Here is a 22,855-nt window from a genome sequence, read left to right as displayed (position 1 = left end):
TCTTTCAATGCTAAGCCTTGTCAACCAAGAAAAAGTAAACTCTCTTCGCGTCCCTTCGCCAGTTTTGGCACTCAATTGCCGTTACTGGGTGTTCAGGCTTTCTCGTACTTTTCTGAAGCAAAAAATGAATATGTGTTGCTTTATTGACAGTCTTTGCATGTCTTTCTCATTCCCCCTTTTCCCATCTCTGAATCTTGAGCTATCTCTGTTTCAATCTTCATCTCTCCCTCTTACCTGTGAAATGGATGACGTAAATGACGTAAGCACCGAAGCTGCACCTCTCGGAAAGCGCCCCCGTGACAACAGCCATTGCGGCCACCAGGAGAAACAGGTGGAAGAACCAAAGGCTGAAAAACGTAGAAGGCAAGTCCACAGCAGCGAAGAAGGACAAGCCAATGAAGGAAGGTCCACTGCCAAACTGGAAGGCGAATCCGATTATCCAATAAATCACGACCGTTAGGGCTAAATAAGGGAAGAAACAAAATATAAAAAGTTTATAGGCAACCGAATCCAAAGTTTGCAGGGAGTAATATTTTTGTGTGTGTCACGAAACTAGGTGTTGTAGAAAGTAAGTACGAGTTTCCTTAGGATAAAATATTAACACTAGGAAAGAACTTCTTAGCAATTGCATATCCAATGTGCATTTTACTTGTAAGCAAATAGATAATTTAATATGTAATAGCACTAATTTACTACAGGGTTATTCAAGAGTGATGATGCAAGAGTAAATTTATTCATGCCAAAGCTGCTATACCGCAACCGACATAACGTGATTTGACAGAATAACTTTCCTTGTTTTTCAATCAAAATACAAGTATTTGATGTGAACGCTGTTGTTCGAATGGTCTATTATGTCGAGACGCTAGTTCAATACTGCCTGGATGTATCTCCCGCATATTATCAGACAGAGGTTTATCCAGTGTCCCACGCAGTGACCGTGGCGGTCTAAGGCGCCCATGATTTGGTCTCCGGCTAGGAAATGCGCGCTGGTTCGATTCTCCTGAGCGAAGTTAAAAGCTTTTCTCCTGAGATTTCGACCTGTGTATGGTACCAGTGGTCACCCACCATCGTGAGGAAATTGGGGAGCTACGAATGAGTAGCGTAAGCAGGTCACGAAAACTTTCAACAACCACTGGGGGTTCGTCGTGTTGACCAGCCGTAACTGGTTGGATGACCTCCCACCTCGGGTGAAAGTAGAATCAGGTGGGAGTGAGCCCGACAGTCGGTAGGTACCCGGGCTCTCATTGGGCTGTTGTGCCATTTATCCAGAATTTTGCATCTAAGTTCGTATTTAGGGGATAAGAGTAAGTTTAGAGCCCAAATAACCATAAACCGAGCCTTTGCGAAGAATTTTTGGGCTATTAAGGGAGTGGAGACGTGTGAATAAATCACAGTTGTATCAATTACCGTGATATAAACAGACAGTATACCCTGTCCAAGCTAACTGTAGGGCAGAGCCGCGCATATCGGCAGAGGAGGAGGAGGTAAATCGAGTGGTAGAAGCGCAGCGTTGCCAACCATACGGTCCTGGCCGTACATGTACGGACATACGGTCCAGACATTATTCCGTACGATAAATGCATGGCTTGTTAAAATTCGCTCTTGCAGTTAAACCAATCGTACGGACCTGGAGACAAAAATACGGTCCGTTTGCCATGTGCGTTCGGTATTATCCTTTTCAAAAGTTTGCAACACTGTATAGGAAATCGGGTAACTCCCGTCGCCCATTACACAATCCCGTTTCATTGGTGGAGCCGTCACGAGTCACTACTTGCGCAGGGACTTGTTCTCGTTCGCCTGGTCTACAGTTAACTGGTACGGAGTTTAGATTTGAAATGCTTCACCCAATGCAGAGTGCAGTTCCTGTTGCCGAATTTGTTTTGAAAGTGCCTCTGCACTTTCACGTCATGCACTTGCATGGATCCAATCACGTAAAATGTCCTCCTTTTGTTTCGATGCCGCCACTAGCGGCGGTTGCAAGAACAATCAAGAACGCAGACACGAACTTGACGCCTATTTTAATTTCCTGCCGTGAATAGACGGTTACTGTTTTATTGCCATTTCGGCCTATATCTTCCTTTATTCATCATCCTTTCGGAATAACACTGTAAATTATAGCACAAGGATACTATACTTACAAAACCCAGTCAGGTTCATGATGAGTATATTGGTCGCATTGCGAGATTTGACTTGTCCACACTGAAGAAGAGTTAATCCCCAGCTGAGAACTGCAACAAATGGGTACATGTAGAAGTAATATAGGTCTTATGTTTGGCCACGCAAAAAGATGTTTTACTCTAGCGTCTCTAGTATCAATCATATTCCAAGTTTATTGTACAGTCACGGACACTGCTGGGTTGTAATGATGCCACTGAAAGTCATTGTATTCATTACAACCCGGCAGTGTCCGTGACTGTACAGTGGTATGAGTATTACCGTGCAAATTGTCCATGACTATTTTCATTAATTTTCCTCTTACATTCTATATGTTTTTAAGCGATAGATTTTTATGTATGCTGGTGCAGAAGTTGTCAATAGCATGTTTTGAGTTTTCTTCTAATTATTGAAGCTATTATTGGGTCAAATAAAGTGCACGAACATGGTGATGGACAATTTGCACGGTAATACTCATGGATCCCACTGTACCTACAAGTCTTGAAGAAGCATAATAAATGTTAACACCATTAAGCCCTGTTTCCATTGATATGAAAAACTCAATATGCTGACCAAGGCAGAAATTTATTTTATTATAAAACATAAACTAAACGTAACGTTTCAATCTTATAGCAAGGTCTTCTTCAGACTCTGCACCAAGTACAAATGTAACAAGGTACAAAACAGGACGACATATATACACAAAAATTACTCTCCTCCAGACTATTAGAAAGTTGTTCTCCTGGAACATTCTAGCAGGTGGCCTTCCCTTGTCAACTGTACTTTCAACCTGTCTTTCAGCCTCTTTTTCGTTTCTCCTATGTACACACTCTGACATTCTTTACATTTCACTCCGTAGAAACAACATAGGGATGATGTACGACTTAAGAGAGAGAGAAATGCGATATTTAAACACACGAGAGAAACAGGACATGACATAGAGTGGGATGAGGCTAAGCAGATAGGAAGGGAAAAGAGAATACTAGTGAGAAAATAAAAGGATGCCAAGGAAATAGAGAAGAAAGGTGAAGAAGACACAATGAACTGGAATGGGAGACTGAAGATAAACAAAGAATGGAAGAAGGTGTTTGAAAGAGTGGAAAGGACAAGAGAGGAAGAGGAGAGAAGAAGGAAGAAAACTGTAGAAAGGAAAAAAGCGTGAGATAAAGAGTCCAACCATATTCCAGATGAAAGAACGTTTAGCTAAATCACCTGTCAGGTGAAAGTACAGTTGACAAGGGAAGTCCACCTGCTAGAATGTTCCAGGAAAACAACTTTCTAATAGTCTGGAGGGGAGTAATTTTTGTGTATATATGTCGTCTTGTTTTGTATCTTGTTACATTTGTACTTGGTGCAGAGTCTGAAGAAGACCTTGCTATAAGGTTGAAACGTTACGTTTAGTTTATGTTTTATAATAAAATAAATTTCTGCCTTGGTTAGCATATTGAGTTTTTCTCATAATAAATTGTTTTCACCTCTACACCAACAAGTCCAATAGGATAGAATAAGAGTAACGGTCAATGATTCTTCAAGAAATCGTCATTCTATCCCCTACAATGATGCCAGTTATTCAAATTATTTGCACGTGTCGAAAGGACGAGCCTCCAATAATCGTTACATATAATATTTGCTATTGTTAAATTAAATATTGTCAATATTTAGGGCAACCATATCTGTCTTTGTACCCATTCATCAGGATCAATAATTAAATTTTAATTACGGTAGTGCATTTAGTAAAATTAAATTTTTTTATCGCTGTTTTCCGCAGAAAATACTTACAGAACAACAGAATCCCCGTGATAACAAGAATAAGGTCGTCTGACTCGTTGTCTCCATCCATCTGTGCTTGCATTTCTCTGTGTGGAGGAAAGTACATGTTGCATATAATACAAACACCAGTAACAAATTAATCGTTGCATTTTGAAAATAAAACTTGTTACGTAAAACTAAACACAGCTTATCAATATCTACACACTATCACACACATATTCCGTTTTCTACATGTAACTGTAATTTTAAAAATATGTATTAATTCGGAACAATACCTTGTGTCTCTTTTTTCCCTTTAGTCAGTACCGATGAAAATTCAATAGGTTCTAGCCGACCTCCGTGGCAGAGTGGTTAGTACAGCACACTACGAAGTCAAAGAGCCCGGAGGGGGATCACAAGATGATAGCAATAGTAGATTTTTTGTGAAGTGGAAGTAGTTCTATTTGTATTAATAATGATTACAGAAAGAAAGAGATAAGCTTGAGAACTCATTTCCTGAGGTGAAACTGTCATAAACACGGGAAATATCTGACTTAGAATACTCTCGCTTTGTTGACTTGCAGCCAACAAGTTCCCGGATTCTGTTGTTGTTGTTCTTGTTCTAGGTCCACTTTATTCACAGGAAGGCTAATCGGAACTGGACGTATAGTTTTAAAGTGAGATCCGAACCACTATGTGCCTCCATCGAGTATAAAACCTGAGTTGCAGGATTCGATTTCTGGAATTTAAGCTGGCCGTATTTAGAGGTGGGGTTTTTAGGGTTCAACCCCCTCATCCTGAAACTTCTGGCATGTTGGATAAATGGAAGTTTAGAAACGAAAATTTGTAACACATTTTCAAAAATTTATTAGCAGTCTCACAAGAATACAACAGGGAGACAATGCTGAAATGATCGACCTTGAATTTTCAAACATTTTGAATTCTGAATTCAACAGTTCTAACAGCTCACCTGCGACCACTTCGTTTTCACTTCTGCTGTCCTCTTTCGAGTGCTGTTCCTGGATCAGACTGAAAGTTTCCTTGTGATTGTCCCAAAATTCCCAATTGTAACACTGTTAAGCCTTAAGCATTCAAAAGGTGACCAAGGCAAATTTATTGTATAAAAAATATACACTAAAAACGTAACGTTTCCACCCTCTGACAGGATCATTTTCAGGAAACGATTCACAATAAATTGATCTCTTTCAAATTATTGTGAATCTTTGGCTGAAGAACACATTTTTTACCAAAATTCCCGTTCCAACTTTTTAATTCCCTGTTCGATAAAGGTTTAAATCTCCCTTGATAAAAATTCAAACGTAGGATATCCAGCTTCATAAGGCGTTACATTCACTATCCTTCACCCAGCGGTCGATGTAATACATACATTTAACCTCGTATATGCGGTCCCATAAAACACAAACTTGTATAGTGCATAATACTTGTATACAATGCTCTTTGCTAAGTATAGGAACAATATGAGCGTCGGAAAGTGGGATCGAACTGGTCCATAGAACTCCATCCCCGGAATTGATATCGTTTATTGCAAGTTACAAAATAGCAGAACGTTTATTAGTTTTATTGTTATTAACGGAAATAAAGTCCAGTTAGTTAGTATTCGAACAGAATAGCCAAAGAATAACGGCGTTAGATAGAATAATTGAGGTTCGTATAATACAGGCACCGTGCTATGTTTTACTATTTAATCCAAAAAATAACTGATTCCACAGTTTTCAAAATTCCAAAAATTAAGTTTTATGTGAATGGTCAACAACATAAACTTTATGACTAAAATTTCTCCCTTACTTTTAAAGCTTTTTCTAGAAGGTATCTAAAATTTAATAACAAAATATTATAACTGTGCATTTCAGTACACACTGCATGAATCGTAATAATAATAATAATAATAATAATAATAAAAACATTTGTGCTGCATATTCAGACTTCTTATGGATAGAGTAGAAAAGTCTCCTCAAGGGTATAAACACAGAAATTATAATAATAGTAATAATACGTTTGGAAAAATTAGTTAATTATTACGAAATTTTCATAATTATTATTATTTAATAATTATTATTGTTATTATTTCTATTATTCAAAGTTCTTGCGACACACATGAGAACAATTATGAGTGAACCCCTCAATTTTTTTCCTGTCTACGGCCATGTATTTAAGTGTCCAGTATAATGTATTTTTGCTGAACTTTGTTTTATTCTTTTGTACCTGGAAAAGAATTGCTCAACCATTTTAATTTCTGTACTATAATACTTATTCATTTCTTTTCAGAAGCGCACGCTAAGTCCGCCAATGTAAGCAGTAAGAAACAACCTCACAATTCTATCTGAATAACGTATTTCTAAGGATATAGATTATTTTACTCTGGATGAGACAAGAACATGTAAAATCTAAAATACACCAATTAAAAACAAATACCTTACTTTGTATTCATTTTATGAGTACACACACACACACACACAGAGAGAGAGAGAGAGATTATATATGTATATATCATGTACGTATTCAAAAATGTTCCACCCAGTGCATGCAGATTTATTGTGAAATTAATGCAAATGTTTGTGGCATGCTCATATGAAAAACAATAAAATGTTTCAATCAGTTATAAAATTCGTTGCTTATAAGTAACATTAATGTTTTTAAGAGTAACATATTGCAAACATAGATGTTCAACGGTGATGGGCAACATTTTGGGACTCGAAGCAGTGAATGATTTACATTGTGAAAGCTAAATCAAAAACAAAGGGAGAACAAAGGTGAGATATGAAAAAGCTAATTACTTACTACAAATCCAATCGAAGCGACCAAAAAATCACGAGATACACAGTTGTAGAAACACAAACCACTGCTGCCTTAACAACACTTTCACCTTCGTTGACGTGAGGAATATCTCGAAAACACGTTCGAGCTATGCGATAACTTTATCGCAAACGACCTACTCTTCGAAGAAATTCCCTTTGCGCGACCTCGAATACAGGCAACTGCCCCATGCATTCCTTCACTTTCTTCAAGGTAAAGTTGCTAGTGTTCTATGCTTTATGTTTTTTGTAGTTGTTGTTTTTTTAAATTTCTTTTAATTCAAAGAGTTCCCCCATTCAAACTTATGGCAGCATTCTCATTGAAATTATTTCAATTTCTTATTCTGTGCAGGAGCGGACAAGGAAGGGGGAGACGGAGGAATGATGCCCCACCCCGAGGTCCTCATTTGTTTAAGTAAAAACTTCGCAATATCGAGCAAAATGAAAGGAGCTTGTCACCCTCCGATGTTTCGGAACCTTTAAGATGCTGCACAGATTGTGCACATTCATTTCGATATAATTTCAAGTATTGTCAAAATAGTACAGAGATTTTGAAAGAGCAAGAAAAGGTTTCTTCTCTACATGTTAGACCTCAATCCACCCTTCTCTCCACCAAATCGCGCTCCTCGAAACTGGGACATGAGTCCCCCCCCCCCCTGCATTCGTTATTTTTCTTGAATGTAACGTCCTTCACTTCACTTGGTGTTGTAAAGTAACGAATCATTGCCCGAATGCGACTCTCACAATGCTAAACATATAATGGATTTTGAATACTGGAACTCAGTGATGTTCTTAGAGTTGAATGAGGTATGATCATCAAAATGAAACCGGTATCATGTTACACTCGAACTAAGTTGAGTAGAACAACCAGTGGAACCGATATTAGAAAGGTGTTTTGTTAAATTCTTAATTTTTATCTCATTCATTTTTGGAAATCATAGTTCCCATGTTGCCGAATGGACAGCGAGGTCCCCGGTTCGATCCCCGGTGGGAACTCTACAATTTCGGAGTTGACCCAGCATCGCGAGAACAATTGGGAAGCCACTCGAAAGCAATATAAGGAGAATCAGGTCTAGAAATTCGGCAACAGCGGCGATGGGACTCGAGTCACCCAATGAAAAAAGTTGATTGGTCATCAAAATGCTGTTGCGCCACAGAGTATAATTGGAACTCAATGTATCTAACATATGCATGTAGTCATTTTGATTAGAATTATTCTTGTTGGTACTTGGAATATTACCACAACGTCTTAGACCTGAAAAATAGTAATTAACTCCAATACTGTACATGCCGCTTCCCATCAGTTTCTCGTAAGTTATTGTTTTAGAGAGTATAAAGTTGTTTTTCTTTTGTGGTGCCGAAATGTCAATTTGCTAATGGAAGCTTAAATAATAAGCATCAAATAATCATAATAATGAACTCTTAACTTGCCTTCATTACTGGTCATAACGCAAACTACTAGTACAATCGTAACATTTGCTCATGAAACTGCTCTGCAGACAAAATGCTACTGAAACAACACAATCAGTACAAAAGTTGAGAACAATGCACGTGCATATCTCGTACACCACTGCATAGCTTGAAATCCACATAACAGTGTAACCCTCAATTCAAACACCAACAGAACAATACCAAGTTTCCTCTTGAGTTGAATGTCGCGTACAACGAATGCTGTTCTCACGTAGTCTGCTACGTTTTACAAGTATGACAAAGAAATGCGTTACTCTGGTTTAAGATAACACGTTAGCTAGAAGTAGAGATAGGTTTACAGGTAGTCAGACATACGATGCAGAGTATATTTTGATATCCGAATGTAATGTAAAAAATTGTGTAAAAGCTTAGATGCTATTCACTTGGATTCTGTCTACTTGATGAAGTTGCTGTTTGTATTGCACTGTTTGAAAGTTGATTATTGAGGTAGACATAAACTGGACTCTCTCACTTTCCATCGGTCTGTTTCTCTCTGTCTGTAATATGTGTGAGTGAGTGTGTGTGTGTGTATGTAGTGTAGTGTGTACAAGGGCGCCCATATAGCCTGTACTATTATTGTTTGTTATCATTATTTAGTATTACAGTAAAACCTCGTTAATCCGGGCAAATGTGGGAGATAAGTTGACCGGTTTAACGAAAGTCCGGATTAACTGAAATAACCTAAAAGAACAGTAGAAAGTGCATTAAAACTCCGTTTATAGCATCAATGGTGTATTTAAAGGACATAGGCCTAAATACACTTTACAGTACAGTACAAAGTCTGCGGGAAACAGAATTTCACAGTGGTTGACTGCCTTTTGTTTGGGAAGTTCTCTTGTTGACTTCTAGCCACATTTAAAACCTTGCATTCTGCATTTCGTTTGCCTTTTGCCTGTCCGGATTAAGCGAAGTCCGGCTTATTGGGGGTCCGGATTAACGAGGTTTGACTGTATTATTATTATTAATAATACTTTACAAATCATAAAATTCAAATTGAATTGAAAATACTTTGGCGTTGTATACAAGTTCAGACTCGAGTCTACAATTTAGCCGGACCCCGTGGCTGAATGGTTAGCACATCGCGCTGCGACGCCAGGGATCCCGGGTTCGAATCCCGCTCGGGCATGGTTGTTTGTAAATCCATTCATCAATTTCATCACTCATCCCCATCTTCGTAAATTAGCCAAGAGGCACAATCCGCGAAGTAAAATAAAAAACAAATCAATCAATCAATCAATCAATCGAGTCTACAATTTAAATAGAAACTGGAATTGCCTTGCTTCCTTTCTAATAACATTTATCACTTTGTTGATGAGCAGTTCTTTGTCTTTATATACTTTTTCACAATTCCAAGATATCAGACAGACTACTTAATGTACTGTCCGTCATGGTATTGATCTATGTTTTACATGACAAAGGGCACTGTAAAAAAGTAATAATTCAAAATGAGGGGATCCCAACTTTTCGTAATCCCGAGCAGCCAGGAAACTCCAATGGATCTTATTTTATGAACTAACTAACTAACTCCCTAGCCTTCTTAAACCCGAAGGTTCATGGCTGCAGCAACACAGGCCTTCCATCTGTCCCTATCTTGAGCAAGTTCTATATACTCTTTTCCATCCCTACCGATTTCCCTTAGGTCCATCTCAACGTTGTCCCTCCATCTTCGTCTTGGCCTTCCTACAGTTCTCTTACCATCAGGTTTCCCAACAAGAATCCTGAAAACTCTTCTTTCCTCTCCCATTCGTGCCACATGGCCTGCCCACCTAAGTCTTCTTGATTTAATTATTCTAATAATATCTGGACATGAATACAAATTATGTAGTTCTAAATTATGTAACCTTATCCACTCACCTGTCTCCTCATCCCTTTTAGGTCCAAAGATTTTCCTAAGGATCTTATTTTCAAATACTCTCAATTTACATTCCTCTTTCAATGTAAGGGATCAAGTTTCACATCCATATAATACTACAGGCAAAATAACTGTTTTGTATATTTTAACTTTTAGTATTTTAGATATTAAACGAGAAGACAAAAGTTTATGAAGAGAGAAGTAACATGTATTTCCTGAATTAAGCCTACTTTTTATTTCTTCTTTAATATAATTTTCATTTGTTAATATTACTCCTAAGTATTTGAATTTGGAAACTGGTTCAAACGAGTTGTTATCAATAATTAGATTTTGATTATTACCTAACACTTGGTTTCGGCCTGTAAGCATATATTTAGTTTTCTCTTTGTTAACTCCCAAACCTATCTCTTTAGCAGTTTTGAAAAATATTTTAGCATTATTCTTAATTGTATTCACATCATCCCCCAGTAAGTCTACATCATCTGCATATGCTAACAACTGAGTCACACCATTTAATTTTAGTCCTTCTTTAGTTTCGTTTACCTTCCTAACAGCATATTCTAAGGCAAAATTAAAGAGCAATGGAGATAATGCATCTCCTTGTTTTAACCCATCATGAATTGTAAATTTGTCAGACATATTAATACCCACACGAATTTTACTTTCTGTTTCACTGGTGCATATTTTTATCATACTAACAAGCTTCTTAGGTATTCCAAACTCTACTAATATATTATATAATTTATCTCTTTTGACCGAATCATATGCTTTTTTGAAATCAATGAATAGCTGATGGACATTTTGATTATATTCCCACTTTTTTTCAAGTGTCTGTCTGATGTGAAAAAATTGATCTGTAGTTGATCTGTTACGTTTAAATCCACATTGATAATCACCTATAATTTCATTAGCATATGGGGTTAGTCTTGTTAAAATAATGTTAGATAATATTTTATATGTTGTTGAAAGTAGAGAAATTCCACGGTAATTATTGCAATTCATTTTATCACTGTTTTAAACACAGGAACAATTGTGGATTCTTTCCACTGTTGAGGGATTTCTTCTTTATTCCATATTAAACAAATTAATTAATTAATTTGACATATTAATGAATTTCCACCATATTAAATTAACTCAGCTGGTATTAAATCAATACCAGGTGCATTGTTATTCTTTAGCCTTTTAATAGCATATTTAACTTCAGTCAAGTTAGGTTCTGGAACTAAAGGTTCTGCTATGTGGACTTCATTTCGTGTCATTCTATAGAATGAAGGGATCTGAACCAGTTAACTGATGGGGTGATGTAAACTACTCATCATTCATCCTCTTGATGAGACCACTCGTCATTGACATGACGAGTTATTGCTTGGCATGCGAAAGGTACAAATAACACAAAGGAATTAAACTACTGAAAAGACAATGGCAACTCGTTGGATTTTGTGAACCGTTGAACCTGTATCATGGCTGGGTGTAGGATAATTACCTGTCTAACTGAAGTCTCTGAGCTGAATCGAAAATAGCGAAGTCCTCTGTAAGCTTCTCTCTAAGTGTTGACCAAAGCGTGCTTCCACTATCGGCCTCCTGTCTTGCTGACCTCCTCTCTCTACCAACTCAATTCCCAAAGTCCAGTCCCTTCTCAGCTTGTCTCACCTCTATATTCCCTGGCCATCGAGCTCTTCCTCGATGCCGAATCGCCGAATCGTGTTTATTATAATTGCTACCATGCAAACCGCTGACACCAAACCCAGAAGTGTTACCTGTTTCCTGAATGCTCAGGAGGTTTGCATGGCACAACACAATGCATTGTAAACATGCCTAAGAGGCTTGAGACAGCTGAGAAAAACAAGTGAATGCCCTGGTCAACATGAAGCGTTCAGAGAGACTTAATAAAATAAACATACAATCTTAGGGATTGATACGATTTACATCTGATTTCTCTCCTACATGGACATTTAAAAGGTCATTAAAGTAGTCCTTCCATCTATTTAGAATATCGCTTGGGTCAGCTAGAAAATAACCGTCTTTATCTTTTATCAAGTTTACTTTAGGTTGCCACCCCTTTCTAAACTCATTTACACCTTTATATAAATCTCTGATATTTTTATTTTTGCTTATTTGTTTCAATTTCGTTAATTTTGCTTTTCAAGTAATCTCTTTTTTTACTTCTAAACGTGCGGTTAACTTCTCGCTTTATTCTATTATAATTGTTTAGATTTGTATCATCAGAGTTATTTAACCACCCAAGCCTAGCCTGATTTCTTATTTCTATTAGATTATGACATTCATTATCAAACCATGGCTTACTTTTTCTCGGTTTATGGTATCCTATAGTTTCTTTAGCTGCTGATTCTATTGCATTACGTATGTGCTCCCAATTCTTATTTACGTCTGTTTCATTCATATTTTCATCATCATTTAAATCCTGCAAAACATCAAATCTATTTGACAGTTTAATTTGGTAATCTTTCTTAATTCTTTCATCAGTAAACTTTCCTGTATCAAATTTTATAACTTTTAGATTTTGTTGCTTATGATTTATCACTGAGAGTCTTTCTCTTAATTTAGAAATTACTAAATAATGGTCACTGGCACAGTCAGCACCTCTATGTGTACGAACGTCAATTATACTAGTATGCCTTCTCTTATCAATGAGAATATGATCTATCTGATTATGAGTTTTACCATCTGGAGAAGACCAGGTATATTTATGGATATCTTTATGTTTAAAAGTGGTACTTCTCACAATTAAATTCTTTGAGGTTGCAAAAGTAATCAATCTTATACCATTATCATTACTTAATTCATGAAGACTTTATTTACCAATCGTGGGTTTAAATGTCTTTTCTTTGCCAATCTGTGCATTACAGTCACCTAACAGAATTTTCATATCATACTGAGAAAATTTATCAAAGACCTGTTCTAATTCTGCATAAAAATCATCTTTAGTATTATCATCTTTATCTTCCGTTGGTGCATGTATGTTTATTAAAATAATTTTACACCACCTACCTTGTAAAACTGCATATGATATCCTATCATTAATAAATTCTACTGTTTTAAGAGCCGAGATAATTCTATTATTTATGAAAAAGCCTGTTCCAAAATTATGATTTTCAGTACTACCATAGATTGGTTTGATTTGGTGTTTTAAGTCCACTTTATGCGCAGTAAGGCTAATCGGGACTGGACCTACAGTTTAAAGTGGAATCCGAACCACTTGTGCCTCCACCGGGTATCGAACCCGAGACCCCTTGATTACAAGACAATGACGCTACCACTGCGCCATGGGGGAGGCCCAGTACTACCATAGAAAAAAGTATAATTTTTAGTTTTACAATTCCCTTCTCCTGGCCACCTAACTTCCTGGACAGCTACTACATCTAATTTATACTTAACTATCTCATTAACTGTACACTGAAATGCACCAGGCCGGTAAAGGCTCAGAACATTCCAGGTGCCTAATTTAATATCCTTACTCCTAATGTAGATCTTATCCTTAGTCCAGGGACCTCCCAAAGTAGTCCCCACCCGGAGATCCGAACGGGGGACTATTTTACCTCCGGAATATTTTACCTTGGGAACATCCATGGCCTTATATTGCTGTTTCTTGACATTATTTTTTTACAGTGCAGAGTTGTCAGCTCTACGCCTAACCCCCTTCTTATTTTAAGAAAGTTAATTTTTTATATTTACTGCACTATATGTGTGAAATTTCTTGAATTAACAGTTTCTATTCTAGAAGTGCAAAAGCAATCACATTGAAGGGAGAATATTGTGTACAATTCAAAATTGTCACCGCATCGGAAATTTTTTAAAATTTTCCGACCTGGTTAGGAAATGGAGAATTTTTCAGTTCGGAACGTCACAATCATTATTTCCTTCACAATTCCATCCCGACTATAACGTTTCCATCCCGCCGAACACCCCTATAGTTGTAGTTACGGCAGTCGACATGATCCCAATGTCTCTTGTGAAAACGTTCTCCAGTTATTTTGTTGAACATGGCAGATAATTGCTGTAACTAATAGCCTGTAAATTGCAGGGAAAAATATTCTTTGTAATAAAATATCGCTACAATTTTACCGTTCGAATTACATGAACTTTTTCCAGATATCTCAGGGGAGGCAAGTGCCCCACTGCGGGCGCTGTTGTCTGTCTATATCTTGTTAAAACTCGGTGTGGCATTTGACATATTTCTAGTCGAGGGAATTACAGTGGATACTCTAATTGATCAAGAGTATCCAGAAAATTTCCAGAAACTTTTCCGTGGCATGTTACCTAGTACTGGACCTTAATATGGAGAAGGTCCGCCCTTTCTCTTAATCAGGGCCGCTGTTAGGGAACCTAGGCCCTGTGCGAACTATATCCGCGAGGCCTTTGCGTTATGTAATGTTAAAATATTATTAACATCCGTTTCTCGTAAAATTCTTCTCTAGCGCCAACCTAGTTATTAGAATTGTGTAATTATTACCTATTGTTAAGCACGAACGCGCGTTCGCAGTATCACCGTTTAGCACTAATAAAATTTAAAATTTGGCAACCAGCTTTTCTTAATGACTGCTGATTGAGACCTTGTTTTAGCGATACAAGCCCTAGAAAAAATATGTTATCCCGTGTGTTCGCAGCCATGTATTGTAAATTTATCCTTGTTGTTGATATGTATTTTTTTCTGTCAGAAAACGCACTAAATACGGAAAGGGGATCATGACAGCAAGAGCCGGCCCTAGGGCGTGGCAACTCGGGCCCTGAGCCGAGGCCCCGCGCTCCAGGGGACACGGCGGTAGATAAAAATAATAGTTTGTGTGAGTTTTTTTACGAGTTTATAGGATGCTAGTGCTTCCAATTAAGTAACTAATCTGATATAGCCTGCATTTGTATTTTATTTTGACATTCTTAAGTATATCCAAAATTACTGAAATCATAAATAAAGTATCTACTATATAAAGATAGTGTTCCAAATATTTGTATCAAAAATACTTAACATACATGAAATATGATATGAAAATATTATTTTATGGAAACAATGCAAATTCACTACAGTGTCAAAATTCAATGAATAGTAAAGAAAACAATTATGGCATTGGATATGATTAAATATTGCTACTTTTTTATTTAAAGTAACAATATGATATTGAAAATTCCCGGTTTTGCAATTAAATATGTACTAGGGTTACATGAGCTTGATTGAGTGATCGATTTGTTGTTGTAAGTTCACTTTATGCCCAGATAGGCTAATCGGTACTGAACCTACAGCTTAAAGTGGGATCCGAACCACTGTGCCATTTGCCTCCACTTGCTATCAAACCCGGGATCCCTTGATTATAAGGCAACGACGTACATCAGAATGAAATCGAAATGAACATGTAATAGTGTTTACATTATGATTTTGTAGGACACCTGTACTTCAGACTATGGAACAAAAATTGAAGAAAAGAAATTAATTATACTTCCCGCAAATATTTTATTTCCCAGGCCCCGTAATGCAAGATTATGCTCTGCCAAATACTTAAGGACATACAGTATTCTTTGAAGACCTCACGCTAGTGCTGCTTTTCCTATGAAATCAACAGTCCCTGTTGTTCATCAATAGTTACGTTTTTCTGCAGCCTAACTTCACATTCGGTCCATTTTTTAAAGAATTGAATTTGACTATCTGATATTTCATGGTTTTGTAGTCGATAGCTTAAATGCCTTCAATCATCGCATCCTTCATTTGCTAGCATGCCCCCGCCCTTCTTCCCAAGCAGCTTACAACAAAAACAGAAAATCTTATCTTTCCTCTTCCAGTACACCAACCACCTTCTGTTGACCATTTCCCCTTTTTGCATAACACACTTATAATGTCCAGGTGAAAAGTATCGATTATCACTATTAATTGGATAATCATGATTTATGATGCGCCTCGGTTTCGAGACAAATAACCATTTTATGATACCTGTCCTCGGTCGAACATTAGGCAGGAAATCAGGAAAAGTTGGAGTCACAAATGGGTCGTTGATCCTTGTCGGCGAATATTCACTGGTGGCTTGACAAGAGGGGACAAAGTTGTCCGTTACCAGAAATACAACTTTGTTATGATGCAATTTTTCTTTTCACAACAATTATGTTTTTCTTCCTTCTATTTGAGTGCAATCGCGTTTGCACAAAATATGAGCAAATAACTGATTTGGAAGCGCGAGACCCTGTGCGGTGGCACGCGTCGCACACCCCTAACGGCGGCCCTGGCCTTAACCCATTAAAGCCCAAAGTTGATTTTTCATCAGATTTTAATCTTATTTAGTAATTTGTGTTTGTTTGCATATAAATCGACCCAACAGCTGATATTTGATCCCCAGTTACCAATCATTATCTATATCTAATGCGTCCCTTTAAAGACGCTGGGCACTGACCTTAGATAAATATCATGTTTTTCTTTTTCCATCAATTTATTGATTTTTCCCTAGACTTGGAACATCGCAATAATTGTTTTACATACAACATGGACTGCTGCTTCTAGTCTATGCATGTATAAAAACTGTTCATAAAAGATATTTGAACAAAATAACGTATCAACATACTTTTCGTACACTTGAAAGCAGATTGACAATGTAGAGAAAAGTGATTTTTTTTTGTACTGCATTCAAATACATAGATTATATATAAGAATTATTTTAATAGTACACTTGGCATTTTTCCAATATATTTTTTTCAAAAACAAAAAATATGCAGTATTTTTCATTGCTATTTGCTACTCAGAATAGATATAGGCTAATGACACTCTCATCATTGTTATATAATGACATCAAGTTTTACTCCATTTCATAGATTATTGTGATTTCTTTGTGTTTTTTTTATAACTTGTGATGATACTTCTGGAAGCATTCAGCATGGAATCCAATATCACATTTCTCAAATTTATAGTAAGATTTCTTCCCACACAGTTGACATCTTCTTTGAGCTGCACCTTTGACGATCCAGTGATTCAGTCCATCAAAGCGAACACTTTGTTGAGGTGTTGCAGATCTCCTGCCTTGTCCAGAGGGGCAAACATACTGTTCGCCAGCCATCGGCGAAACTGGAACAAACTTTCAATTGATCCAGATACTTTCTTCTTTTGATAACAGCAGTTAACCACAGCTACATAAAAAAATACACGAAAATTGGCCACCACCATTTCCTTTGACGGAGTCTTGTTCTGTAAGCTGCAACTTGCTGATCCATTTGATCAACACCTCTCATCCCATTATTGTAGAGTTTGAATGGACTGGGGCGAGATATTTGAATGCGCTTATTTTCAGTACGTGGCCACCTTGACACTGTGCCTTCCTCTACCTTTCCAAAGTTAGCAGCTATATTAGCAACATTATTGTCCAGCCATCTGACAATAACCACCCTTCCACTGGACATGCATTCATAGCTTCCTCTGGTCTTTTTCTTGAAATCAGGAGGCTTTGTCAATGGACAACCTGCAGTCCGATTGTCACGTATTGTTCCCATGGCTTGGTATCCTTCGTCTTGAAGATGTGCCAATAGGTGGTACGAAGTGAAGTAATTATCGAAGTATAATATATGTCCATTATAAGCTGGTACTGGAGCTTGGTCCACCAATCCTAAGACAACAACACCTCCCAGTCCAAATTCCAGAGAAGCATCTTCAGATTTCGCCATGTAAACATCAAATGCATACGTACAAGTAACCATCTGACGAACACAAAGCCTAATTCTTGTATCCGAATCTTATTGGCTTTCCTCGTATAAACTCCTTAGCATAATGACGACCATAATATGGTATCATACTTTCGTCAATAGAAAGATTCTTATCCAGGGTATTGTTTCTCAGAAATCGTTCCTGCAGCATGGTAAGGAATGGGCGTAGTTTGTAGAGACGATCATTTGAATCTAGCGTACTATCAGACAAATGAAAATTCTTGATTATATCATCAAATCTGTTTCTCCTCATAAATTTTGACAGACGTTTTGGAACATCTTCTTCCAGGGACCGTACAAACGACGGTGGGGTAATTTAGAATACCCTGACAACAGTAAAGCTCCAAAAAAAATACCCACATTTCATCGTTTGTTACAGACAGCTGCTAATTTTTTATGAGGAGTACATATTAGTTTGTGAAATAATCCATCATTTCATTGTTAAAAGACAACTGGAAGTATTCAACAGAAAATTTTATATTACTTTCAGAAAAATTTGGTGATGAAAACTCTTGACACTTATTTCCTTTATTTGTCTCTTTTGAATTCATCAATTTGGGGTGAGGAAAAGTTTTCCTCTTTTTTTATATACGTTATGTGTAGTATCATTTCTTACACTATCAGTATCACTTTCCTCAGGTTGCACACTGTCACAATATTCCTTACGAATCTGTTGCACTTCACATTTTGCAATAAGTGTTTGACGACCAAAGGGGTTGGGAGGATTGGGATTTCCATTTCACTAGTCATCCGAATCATCGGAATCTTCATCTGTAACTCCACCAGACACTTCTGGGGGCTCCATGAAAATATCTAAACCATCATCACTCTGTTATTCTTCCTCCAGAATTTGCAGGATTTCTGTTACTGAGCTACAAAGTAAAGAAAAATATTGGCAGAATTTGGTACATCTATTATGTAGATACGCGCATACGCAAAATATAGCTACTAATAAACGTTTTGTTAACTGAGCCTCTATAAATTATTGTTCTTTTTCTGTCATAATTTAATTCAGAATTAAATTTATGGCTATGTTATGCCCTCACTTTTATTCATCTGCAAAAACAGAAAATAAAGGTTTATTACTGGTGCAATGCCCAGCGTCCCTTTAAAGGGGCACCTAAATTGTTATTGTTGTTGTATTGACACTGTTAAATACTTTTTCACTTTCATAATTTTAGTTAACAGATGGTCCATTTTACTGTCATTAGGCGTAAACAATATTAAAAAAAATAATTAAAACAATTAAATATTCATAAATTGCTCCATTGCTCCATTGCTGCCATATTGCAGAATTCTAGACTTCAAATGTATGTAAAACACAAGATCTGGAATGAAATAACAAAAACGAACAATGGACTAAAGAAACCATTGTTCTGACAATGCAATCATATATAAAAAAAACAACCAACATAACAATCGGTGTAGAAATTTTCATTTTCATTCTAACGTCCTTTTAAAGTGTTGCTGGGCACTAATGAGTCGCAGCCCGCACTCTCTCGGGAAGACTTGCCACCAGGCGTTCTATTGTTTCTGGAGGAACGGAATGTCTGCATCGTAGAGTGTCGATGAAGTTAGTATAGCCAGCACCGTGACTGTGCACTGAGAGCTGTGAGGAATGGGATTTCACGAGCCAGCAGCTTTCCGTAAACCAAACATATCCGCTGTGAATGCTAAACGCTGCCTGAAGGGGTGTAAAGAGCTATGCCACTGGAGAAGAAGAATGGTGCACTGGAAACGTATGATTTAGACTGATGAATCACGGTATAACATGTGGCGGTCGGATGGTAGGTTTGGGTATGATGCTGGAAGAAATATATCTAACTTCATATGTAGTGCCTTCAGTGAAGTTTGAGGACGTGATATTACTGTCTGTAGGTGTTTTTTTTTTCCTCCAAAGGACTCAGTTCTCTTGCAATACTGCACGGCTCTCATTGCAGCTGGATACAAGGGCATTGTGAGCAGTTGTGCACTTTCTATGCCGGACCCCTTGGCGGAGTGGCTATCACATCGCGCTACGACGCCAGGGGTCCCGGGTTCGAATCCCGACCTGGGCATGGATGTTTGGGAGTGTCAGTAGTTATGTTCCCGGATATAGTCCGATAAATCAATTGATTGGAAAAGATCGATGAAAGATCAATTGATGATAAAGGGCAGTGGACAAGCAAGCATTGTTTGTTTTTGGAGAGAGGCCAGAAATGGGCGGGGTTTGAGATATGTGGATGTGTTTTGATTGGGTTTTGGGGTATGGGGAGATGGTGGCGTGGGATGGTGAGTGAGAGTGTTGTCCGAGAAAGGTGAAAGGTTACAGATGAGCGGTTGGAATGACGAAATCAGGATGTGAGTGTGGGACTGTTGGGTGATATGGAAGTGGGGTAGAACAAAGGAGGTATTGTGGACGGTGTAAAGGTTGGAGATAAAGTTCGTTGTATGTTTCCTGGAGATGTTTGTGCGTGTTTATCGATAGTGGTGTCATTGTATGTGTGGTCGGTATAGGGTAGAGTGCCACACACGTAAATTTGCCGTTGCGTAGAAACGAATTTTCGTTTCGTCTCCCTCTCTCTTAGCATCACGTGTTCTACCCTGCTCGAAAACCTTCGCTATTGTTGCCATATTGTCATTCCATTCCTGGACACACTCGCGCAAACTTCATTGAAAACAATTGAACAGCGCTCCAGCTCGCGGTTCCCACCGGTCAGCAGGGACGGCAATGTGGCAATATAGCACGGCGTAGTCGTTGCTTCTTTTATGCAGTGCATGTTCATTGGCTAGCTAGTAACTAGTGTTGCCAACTGTAATAATGAAGCACTATTTCTGTCACGGACTTTGGGGGAAAGCAGGTAAAGTGGCGGTGAGTTTTGTTGGATTGGAAGCACCATATTTTTATTTTATACTAAGTATTTGACCGGTTTGACGTTGTGTGCGTGTATTGCGTGTGTGTATGTAAAAGTGTGTGTTTGCTAATGAACGTTAAATTCCATAATGCCTCCAGTTCTGTCGAAGTTGAAATCAAAAACCTTGCATAGCCAAGCTCGGGAAATTCTAAGCAATTCAACTCTGGCTCCGGCAGGTGTTCTTGTAGAAATTGCATAGAGGAGGCTGTCATTTTTGCTGCTTAATGCGATACATATTGTTTTCTGTGTTAAAATTGCCATGCTTTGATGGGTGACCAAGTTCATAGCAGGGCCGGCGGAAGGGGAGGGCGAACCGAGCGGCAAAATTTGAAGAGAAGAAAAAAATAAGCCTATTGAAAACTGTGATCGAGCGAGATATTCTTTTGCGCTGAATAGTATTGAAATAGCATAAGAAGTCTCATTATTTATTTTATATTTGATGTTTTAGTTAGGAATATATTGATTTTCAATTTTCCGTTGCTGCGTAATGACCGGGGGGGGGGGGGGTCGAAATAGAGCGGCATCTACTGCCACCTCCCAGGGAGGCAAAATGACTAGCGCCGGCCCTGGTTCATAACAAAAGAAAAAGCCGCGCAGCTTATCATCTAGTGGCAGTATATGTACTTGTTATTGTTGTCGAAGCCGGCATCCTTTGTAAATGTACAACAAAGGCAACCGACTGTCACAGATCTCAGAGAGGAAATAATAATACTGTTTGAGGAGGAGTGTTATGGTGCAATTGTAGCGGTTTAACACGTTGGCATGTTATTATCTGCCGTTGCAGTTCCATACCAGTGTATACGGGTTTTGGGAGTGAAAAGTTAGAACGCCACCAGTGCATTAATGCAATGAAAAATAATATATACGTATATATTTTTTTTATTTTGTTTGAAATCACTCAAATAAGGAATCGTATGAAGAAGTCTTCTTTGCAGAATTTTTGGTAATTGTACTTATGTGTTAGTTCATATTTTGCGAATTTTTAGTCCATATGTATGTAGCTACATACAAAGCCACTTGTTAGTACATATTAATCCTAGTCCTGGTATAATGCATGACGTTTAAAACTCAACGTTAGATAGACCTGAATTCTCTAATTTTATTGTTGTACGTAACAGCTGTGCATCGGCGCACCGCAGCGATTTTTCTATCTGCTCCATTAGCAACACTGCTTCTTTAGTTCTGTCGCGCATTGCACGGCAGAATTATCTGCGCTGGACTCTAACGACCGTATAGGGTAACGACCGATGGAGGGAGAAGTGAAAAAGGAAAAAGTTGTGGAGAAACAGGGAGTAAATAAAGTAAATAGAAAAAAGTACAATTTGCGGAAGGGGATAGTGTGTATAGTATTCCGGGGTGGGAAGAGGATAGGAGGGGTACGTGGGCGTTGGACGCTTTGCGCGAGAGGATGCGCAGAGAAAATAGGTGCGTGATAAGCAAGGATGATGAGGTATATAAGGACGATTGATCTGTTTATGTTTACATCACAGTGAGCACCCTGTGTGACCATCGTCTTCTTCCAGAGATCCAGAGACTACCTTTCAGAGTCGATTTCGAAGTGATTTACCAGGTATATAACGGTATCCGGAGGTAAGTATAAAAATGGGTATAGTATCGTGGATGATGAAATTTATTGGAGGAATGATCGGGATGACTTCATCTCCTGATCGATCAGAGAAACCGGTAACTAGACAGAGTTCTCGTCCGTTACCGACTCCTCCACAATCACCACGATCATCGATACGGTCAGGAATGTTGTCGAAAAAAGAGACATATGTGAATGTCCCTAAATATTTTACGGAGAATGAATTTCGAAAGGTGTGGGAAGAAAAGAACGCTGCCCAACACGGGTATGAAAAAATTAGACGTTATAGAAAGAACAGTATCGATGATGCTGGTGAATTGTCGAGGAAGAGAAAACGTGATATGTATAATGTAAAGTGTAATCCTATGTATGGGTATACAGAGTGTTCTCCCGAAAAGACTGTGTATCAGACATATCCTGTAACAGTTAATAGATCAAAGAAATTTAAAAGTTGTAAATCGGAAATATTTGGACATCAGAATACAAAATTGATTATTTTTGACGCCCCTGTAAGGTTCAGAGAATCCTTTTTAATTACCGTCTACAATCAAAATTTAGTGTCTGAAACGTTTTTGGAAGTTGAAAATAACGGTTTTCCGATCAGTATGCGTTTTATTAATAATCGCAGAGCAGGTTTATGTGAGACACACTA

At 37.9% G+C, this 22,855-nt stretch overlaps 1 protein-coding gene across 3 annotated transcripts in view; it reads right to left on the bottom strand.

The window, feature by feature from the left end:
• Positions 1-22,855, bottom strand: part of LOC145991240 (putative ammonium transporter 1) — a 66,553-nt gene that overhangs the window by 23,386 nt on the left and 20,312 nt on the right. For 2 of the 3 annotated variants that reach the window (XM_083127208.1, XM_083127217.1), the window contains exons 2-4: positions 3,934-4,010; positions 2,139-2,228; positions 235-462 (exon numbers count right to left, since the gene is read on the bottom strand). In XM_083127208.1, coding sequence (XP_082983334.1) covers positions 235-462; positions 2,139-2,228; positions 3,934-4,006 — 391 coding nt within the window. In that variant the 5' untranslated portion in view covers positions 4,007-4,010. Of the gene's footprint in view, positions 1-234; positions 463-2,138; positions 2,229-3,933; positions 4,011-6,702; positions 6,756-22,855 lie in introns of those variants that run through there. The other variant, XM_083127209.1, reaches the window with a different exon arrangement.

Source organism: Lepisma saccharinum, chromosome 1 (genome assembly GCF_977018435.1).
Source record: "Lepisma saccharinum chromosome 1, izLepSacc3.1, whole genome shotgun sequence".
NCBI classification, from domain to species: Eukaryota; Metazoa; Arthropoda; class Insecta; order Zygentoma; family Lepismatidae; genus Lepisma; species Lepisma saccharinum.
The sequence above is the reverse complement of the archived record's forward strand: the minus strand, read 5'-3'. Positions and strand labels throughout refer to the sequence as shown.